Source organism: Hydra vulgaris, chromosome 12, assembly GCF_038396675.1.
Source record: "Hydra vulgaris chromosome 12, alternate assembly HydraT2T_AEP".
In the NCBI taxonomy this organism is placed as follows: Eukaryota; Metazoa; Cnidaria; class Hydrozoa; order Anthoathecata; family Hydridae; genus Hydra; species Hydra vulgaris.
In genome coordinates this window covers 29,229,720-29,238,332 of record NC_088931.1, presented here as the reverse complement: position 1 = coordinate 29,238,332, position 8,613 = coordinate 29,229,720, and the positions used below count along the sequence as shown (strand labels likewise).

At 26.1% G+C, this 8,613-nt stretch overlaps 1 protein-coding gene across 1 annotated transcript in view; it reads left to right on the top strand.

The window, feature by feature from the left end:
* Positions 1-5,134: 5,134 nt before the first annotated feature.
* The window catches only part of LOC100209153 (fibroblast growth factor receptor 3), an 87,580-nt gene continuing 84,101 nt past the window's right edge, over positions 5,135-8,613 (top strand). The window contains exons 1-3 of the mRNA XM_065812839.1: positions 5,135-5,180; positions 5,469-5,551; positions 5,997-6,311. Of these exons, the coding sequence (XP_065668911.1) occupies positions 5,491-5,551; positions 5,997-6,311 (376 nt within the window). The 5' untranslated portion in view covers positions 5,135-5,180; positions 5,469-5,490. The remainder of the gene's footprint in view (positions 5,181-5,468; positions 5,552-5,996; positions 6,312-8,613) is intronic.

Here is an 8,613-nt window from a genome sequence, read left to right as displayed (position 1 = left end):
TATAATATTTAATATACTTTTCCATAAAATTAATCACGAGTACCCTACAAGGTTTTTAAATTACAATTATGAGCAACCTAAAATGCACTATATGGTTACTAAATTTTCTATTGCCATCAGAGGTCCTAAATTACGTAACACTTTATTAAATAACCAGCTGAAAAATTGTTCTTTACTTTCTCTATTCAAACAATAACTCAAACAAAAACTTCTTAGCAATGTTAATGAACTAAATTCTTTTTAAGATTCTTTTTTTCTTTTTTAATTTTTTTTATAGTTTTTAATTTTTTTTTTTTTTTAACAACTATCTTATTAACTGGTCTTTAATTTAAATTTTCCTTAAATTATCCTATTAACTTATTTTTATGTTTTAGGTGTAATTATTATATATATATTTATATATATATATATATATATATATATATATATATATATATATATATATATATATATGTTATTTTTTTCATCTTTTTTTATGATTTTCTTTCGATTATAGATTAGTAACTGATCTTAACATACTTGTAAAATTTGTATTTATTTTTTATATGGTACAAAGTAATTTTATGTTTACATTTTAATGATTGATGAAAGCACGTCGGGGGCATAGTGATAAGGCAAATATTGTCTTCTTTTAGCCCCGGTCATGTAGATTTTATTTATATAAAACGGCAATGTATTATTTTTTTAATGACAAAATAAATAAATTATTCAATATTTTGTAATTACGTCAGAACGAAACAAGATCATCAAAAATTTATTACCTCCTCAATATTTTATGCTAATCTACAGCAAGTTCCATGGGTTTCATGAGATAATACATAAGCTGTTGTCACGCTATTTAAATTTTGATAGTACTTGGCGAAGTTGCTTAAGATAATACGTTTTTAAAAAAAGCGCTTTTAAAAAAAGCTCATCTTAGGAAACTGGTTTTCTAAGATGAGAAGATTAGGTGTGTTGAAAATAACGCAATTTTTGGTGTAAAATTTTTTTAAAATGAACTATTTATTTATATTCTTTAAGAGGAAAGATTAAATTATTATAATCTGCAAAAATAAATATAAGTATTATAATATTTTGGCTGCTAAAAAACAATACACTGTTAACATGTTCAAGATACGCAACCTACCCCTATAACAGAAAGATTCTTAAGATTTTGGGGCATCCTGTACTACTTTCTCGTAAACAAGTTGCTTATTAAATATTATAAAAAACGTGTAAAGTAATGAATAGAAAATAAAGTGTTTTTACTTCATTCGAAAATCATTACCTTCGAAAAAAAATATGGGTATAATAAAGCAGACGTGGCGCAATTAGAGTTCTGGCTCAGAAGTGAGCCGGCATCAAACCAAGTGGTCCGAGGTTTAATGCCGACTCTGGCCAAATAAGCAACATTGGAAATGAAGGAGTTGTAAACTTTCTAGTTGAATGTTCGCCGTGGTTCTCAATAAAAATTCCGAATGTCTTTTCACGGAGACTGTGATGAGAGCCCAATGACATTTGGTTTGCAACGAAACTAATTTTTGGACAATTTATTTTCTTCTTAAAATGCTTTAATTTCTCAAAGTAAAAACAAAAACAACAACAAAAACAATATATTTTACAGCAAAATTATTGGATTGGTCATGTAAAAGTTTTTTTTTTTTTTTATAACATATAATTTGCTATTCATACATTAAAAAATAAAAATACAAAAAAGCGTTTGCATAAAATAAGAAAAAACGGTTTATATAAACAGACAGGGACTCAAAGAAGGTATGAATGACCGAAGTCACCACAATCTTTTCATAGAACCCCTATTCGGGCTTTTAAAAAGTGTAAATAAAATAAAATTGTAAATAAAAATTATATAAAACTCCGATAAAAATGAAAAATAAGCATCTCCGTTATAAATTTAGAGAAAAAGACAATAAATAGAATAAACTCCAATAAACATAAATTAAGTTAAATAAAAAAATAAAACATAAATACGAAATTAAGTTTCACGAAACAGTTTATCAAAAAGCTTATAAACTAAATTTCAATTGACTCAAAACTTTTCTTTTTATGATGAGTTTATTGAAAGAAGTTTAATGAGTGATATTCTATTAAAAGATCACTTTAATGTACAAATGTATAATATAAAGTATCAAGTATGAAAGAAACTGGTTTATCGTACTCCGACAGTGCTTGATTTTTACCAACCAATAAGTGTTGTCAGCCATTTAGATCAGCTTCATATATATCAAATTTAAGAATGAACCTGAGAAAAGCCATCTTATCTGCTATGCGTTTTTTTTTTAAACATCTTTGCTTCCAACAAGGCTTCAAGCAACCACTAATTAGAGCAGGAAGTTACTGGAAGAGAGTAGGTGAAGATTGTAGAGCAAAGTAACGATTGACAGACGACTCAAAAGATTGCAAACTATATGAATCATGAAAGCAAGATGAAGGAAGCGAATTCCAAAGAACTAATGTTTGAGGAAAAAAACTAGACGAATTAGAGTTTTTGGAGCACTCAGAAACAGTCACAGAAAAAGGATGAGACTTAATTGAATGACAAGTAACACGAGAATGAATTTTAGTAGATGGCACAAGTGACACTAGCACTTTAGAGTAGTGCTCATTATAGTATTTGTAGAAAAGCGAAAGAGAAGCAACATTACGACGATGAAAAAATTGACTTTTATATGAATTGAAGTTCACCAGCCATTGTGAGTCACATGCTGTAGCAAAAGTGAGAACCTTTTCAAGCTCAAATGCCCCCTCCATGCAATCAAAGAGTGTTGGCTTCTTATCACGACAAGAATAAATGATAGTATCATCAGCAAACATTGCCACCTTAGATGTGAGAATATCTGGAATATCGTTAATGTAAATTAAAAATAGTATAGGGCCAAGGATTGAACCTTGAGGAACCCCTGAAGTTACAGAATAAGAAGAAGAGTGCTGTCCATCGAGGACAATATTTATACAACAATTGGAAAGGAAGGATTCAATAATTTTAAAGATATTACCAGATACACAGTAGGAAGAAAGCTTATGGAGAAGACCAGCATGTCAAACTTTATCAAAAGCTTTAGAAATTCCCAATTACAAGAAAAAAAGAAAGAAAGTAATCATAAAAAAAGCATAAAAATAATATTGAAACAGCAGATAAAGAGATAAAAAAAAAGAAGGTTTTTTTATGGCTGGAAATGGAATAGGTAGATTGGAAAATGAAGAAGCAATGCTAATACGGTGGAGCAATAATAAGGTTTACTATCCCGATATATACTGTTTAGCAAGAAGACTATTATCTGGCCCTGTTTTACCTGCCTATTCAGAGAAACTATTCCCAGAGGAATAGAGCTAGGTTATTGCAAAAAACTGGAGAAAACGCTTTTTTGCACCATAATATTACGAAACTTCTATTTAAATTTATATATATATATATTTACTTATTTATTTATACATTCATATATATATATATATATATATATATATATATATATATATATATATATATATATATATATATATATATATATATACATATATATATATATATATATATATATATATATATATATATATATATATATATATATATATATATATATATATATATATATACATATGTATATATGCAATGTTAAATGAAAAACTCTAATAACAGTCTAATGATAGTCTCTGGTGAGTTCTTGGCAGAGATGAAAATGAAAGGGTTTACAATATACATTATATAAATCATAAAATTAAATAGACAACCCTTGTTTACTATGTACTATAAATGTATTTAAATACGAACAAAGCAGTATAATATCATACCAAAAACAATGAACCTTTGAGGGTAAAAATTTTATAATTTAATTTCCAGAGGTCTGAAGAAATAAGGTAAAAAATGAAACCCGAAAATTTATCATTTATCATAAATCAAAGCGTTTTATCATTTAACCGCAAAATTACGTCAGTAAAAAGCATATCAAAAAAACGATGTTTTTTATATTAAATTTATGTTAAAGTAATAAAAGCGATGTAAACGGAAATTGTATTGAATAAATTTGAAAAATAACAATATTGTTTGTATTTTAATTTTATTATTTTACAAGTCTTTTAATCGATTCTTTATTTTACAATTTTAATTTTTTAAACGTTGATTAGATATTTATGTAATCAATTTTATTTGCTTATTAAATAACTTTGATTAATCATTTTTCATGTCGTATTTTATTAAACCTTTTTGTTTTTTTTATACTTGTATAAAAATATAATACTGTGAAATTTAAGCAGCTATTTTTTGCCATACGCTTCAATTTCAAGTTGATGTTCCAAATCAAATTGTAATAGGCATAATCTAATTATCTACATAGATAATTTGATTAAGTCTATTAAAATCGTATCATCAAAAACTCTAAGCTTTTATTTCAACAAAGTAATGTATATTTTGTATATAACAGTCCGAACAAGTTTTATCTTCCACTAAATCAGTATCTTTCTTTTTTTTTTTGACCAGTGTTATCTGTAGCCATGACTAAATTTGATCTAACTTTTAAAAACTTAAAAACTAAGATTAAGTTCTTTCATCGGATTTTATATGAAAATATCAGGATACTGCTGGCATCAATGTTTTTTTACGAACCTTAATGGCCTTGTCATAGAGCACCTCGAGTAGCTGTTACAAGTGAGTTTAGCTTTTTTTAGCTATGTCTCCTTATGGTCGAACCAGGTATCAAGCTATGAACCTTTCGATCAAAAATTTGATCGAAAACTCTAATTCCCGCGCATTGCACTAAATGCAGCCGCAGGGTGGAAGTAGATGCCAAGTTTCTTAAAGGAAAAATTCTAAAAGATTTGTCACGGTTTATATATCAACAACTCCTCAGAGGAAATCTATATCGTTACACTTTTTCCACTACATTTTTTTAGTCTTTTTTAAAATGAGGAAATTGCAGCGGCGATATTTAAAATTGTCTACTTGGAGGAAGAATGATGGAAGTTTGCACAATTATTGAGTAAATAAAATAGTAAAGCTCTATAAAAAGTATACCTTTTAAGTTATACAAATGCGACTGGAAAAAGTTTTATTAAAGCAACAAAATTACGCTCGTGTTTAAGCGTTTGAAGATTTCACGAACGTGTTTGAAAAACTATTTTTATAAAATTTTACCTTAGAAATCGTACAACAATAAAAGCAAGAAGGCGCGTTTATTAGACAATAAACGGTAAACATTAGAATTGCGCTATAAACGATTAAAACATAAAATTTGCGTAAAAAATGATATCAAAATATTATTTATTTAAGATGTTCCATTAAAATCGATTAAAACATAAAATTTGCGTAAAAAGTGATATCAAAATATTATTTATTTAAAATGTTCCTTCTTAAAGAATCAGCTATTTAAGAACATCATTTAATATTAAATTTTTTATTTGCAATACTTCATCAATAACTTATGATTTAATATGAATGCTATGATAGCTTGAATTCTGCAGGTTTTTTTTAATTACAGGTCATATCAATCAAAATATGAAATGTTTAACATTATTCTTTTGTGTTTTTTTATATCGTTTTCAGTTGCATTACCTTCTGATGGTAAGTTTTTATACCATACAAATAATTCTTCTGAAATAAACTCTAATAATATATATATATATATATATATATATATATATATATATATATATATATATATATATATATATATATATATATATATATATATGTATATATATATATATATATATATATATATACATATATATATATATATATATGTATATATATATATATATATATATATATATATATATATATATATATATATGTATATATATATGTATATATATATATATATATATATATATATATATATATATATATATATATATATATATATATATATATATATATATATATATATATATATATATATATATATATATATATATATATATATATATATATAAAACTATGCATATTTTATTTATAAGATTATACAGTTTAATTTTATTTCATTACTTTTACATTTTTTTTAAAGGAGTTTTGAAGTTTTTGACAACAAAATGGGTCTTTAACAATAATCCAATATTTCCTCCTATGAAGTTTGTCTACGCAGGCTATGCTTTAAATATATCTTGTAAAACAAATGATCCTGATGCTGAAGTTACTTTATATAGAAAAAACGTATCAACACCTACTCCAGCTAAATATCTTAATGATCGTCTTACAGTTGTTGACCAGATATTTTATATAAGTTCAGTGTTAGTTGAAGATGGTGGAACTTTTAGCTGTGAAGCAAATAATGGTATCAGTAAAATTAATCTTATTTTGGGAGACTTGAAAGTTTCAAAAGGTATTATTAATTTAAGGGTTAAGTATTTTTTGGTAAAGCTAAATGTATAACAATAAAGTACAAAGAAATGTAATAAATATTTAGTTAATATAAAAATTTATAAAATAATAATTTAAATAAGTATTATTAAAAAAAAAAATCTTAAAATTTGAATAATCATTAATAATAAAAAAAAGAGTAATGGGTAATTCCACATCAAGTCACCCAGTCCATTGAACCATGTATCTTTCATCTTTTGACATATGATTCCTATTTACAGTACCATGGCCAGTTGGTCATAGATTCCCCCCACCCCCCAAAAAAAACCTGCCATTAGGGCCTCAAAATTTTAAAAATGTTACTTCTAGGTATTACTAAAAAAAAAAAATAAACATTTATATTTGAAAAAAAGCTTCTTAATTTATAAATGGGCCCCCTAAATTTGCTAGCCCTCGCTCCAATTAAGGGATATGAGGGAGCCTAGCTATGACTCTGCCTATTTATAAAAAAACATGGTATGCAAAATTTTAGCATAAATATGTTAAGCAGCTGACAAGATATGGCAATTTTAAAATTGACCTGGTCTCCTAAAATGACCGGGTTTTCATGACATTAAAATTTTTTATTTTGAATAAAATAAGCAACAAGGGAAAAAATATGAAAGCAAGCATTTATAATGCTTTTTTGAAACAGAGTTTAATAAATTTATTTAAAATGTTGGAATATGAAGGAACCACACTTAAAAGTTAATAAAACAACTAGTTAATATGACTTAACTTTGCCAATTCTATCTCATAACTACTTTCTGTGGGAAATGTAAAAATGTTTTCTTTTAGCTTTAAGACCCAATTAACTTGCTAGTTAGCATTGATTGTTAAAGCTTTTATATTTTTCTACTACCCTGCATATCCATCACCAAATAAATTTGATAAGATTAGTTTAAATGTTTTGCACATGGGTTACATTGTGTGTAATGTTGGCAGATGTAAAACAATAAGAAATATGTTTTAGTACATGTTCATTGTCTTTATATTTTATTATAATAGATGTAAAAATGTTATGTGTTTCCACTTGTGATAGCTCTGTATTTCTTTTTTTTTTCCACTTGTAATGGCTTTGTATTCACTTGTGATAGCTTAGTATATCATCTGTTTCCACTTGTGATAGCTCTGTATTTCATCTTGGACTTCAAAAGCATATATTTCTGTAATTAATATGCTTGATTGATCCATATTTTGTTTTAGTTGATTAAGGTACAGTGATTGAAAGTAGGCAATTAAAGAATGAGCTTGAAGTGTTTCAAAAAAAAAATTATAATAGTTCAAGAAATGTTGGAACATCTGCTGTCAAACTCAATAGTTCTGTGCAATCTCTAGTTTACCATTGCTGGTAGTTTATCTCGAAATCATCTTTATATTCTCCAAAAATCTCATACAAATAGATGGTGAAAGGTTTTTTACCTGGACAATCATAACATTGTGCAAACATGCATTTGTTTTTTACTGAGCAGTTTTTGAAAGTAGATCTTTATTCGCTTCATCAATAACTAATAAGTCACACAAAAGGAGTTTTTGTTTGTTTGTTGGTGTTCATTATAATGCTTACACCATCTTTTTTTCCAGGCATAGTTCAATATAAATTATTTGAGTCATAAAATATTTTTATAGAATCTTCTACATCTTTATGTTTAATTAATTATGCTTAAAACTTTACCTTGATAAAATGGAGAAACAGCTAACAATCATTTTTTGTTTAAAATCTGTCTAGCCATCTTTGCCTTCTATTTTGTAACTGGGTAATTCCATGTCAAATGACCCAGAAATTTTTAATATTGTCACCCTATATCTCAGATTTTGCTGATTTTAACACAGTTGAGAGAACCTAGTAAAATAAAAATTCCTTGAAAATTTTAGCCTCTAGCTCCAAGAAGATCCTGAAATATGACCATTTTACTTCTAACAGATGTTGGCATTTTACTTCTAACAGATGTTGTCCCTACAAAATGGCAATGTTTATTTAGAGGTTTCAAGTCACATAACTTTAAAATATTTTATCTTCTTACTTAAAAGTCTGTGCTATTTTCAGGGGTGACAAATTTAATGAAATGATCATAAAAGTACAAAAATATTTTTAAATACCTGTATTTATCAATTTAAATAAATTTAGGCAATTTATTATATACCTGTTTTTAATGCTCAAGAAACCCATGTGACCTTGTGATATCAAAAAAAATATATATTACACATCATTTTATATTCATTAATCTTTCAAAAAATGTAAAGATTTTAAACTGCAAGTATATGGATTTCCATATCTGGATAAT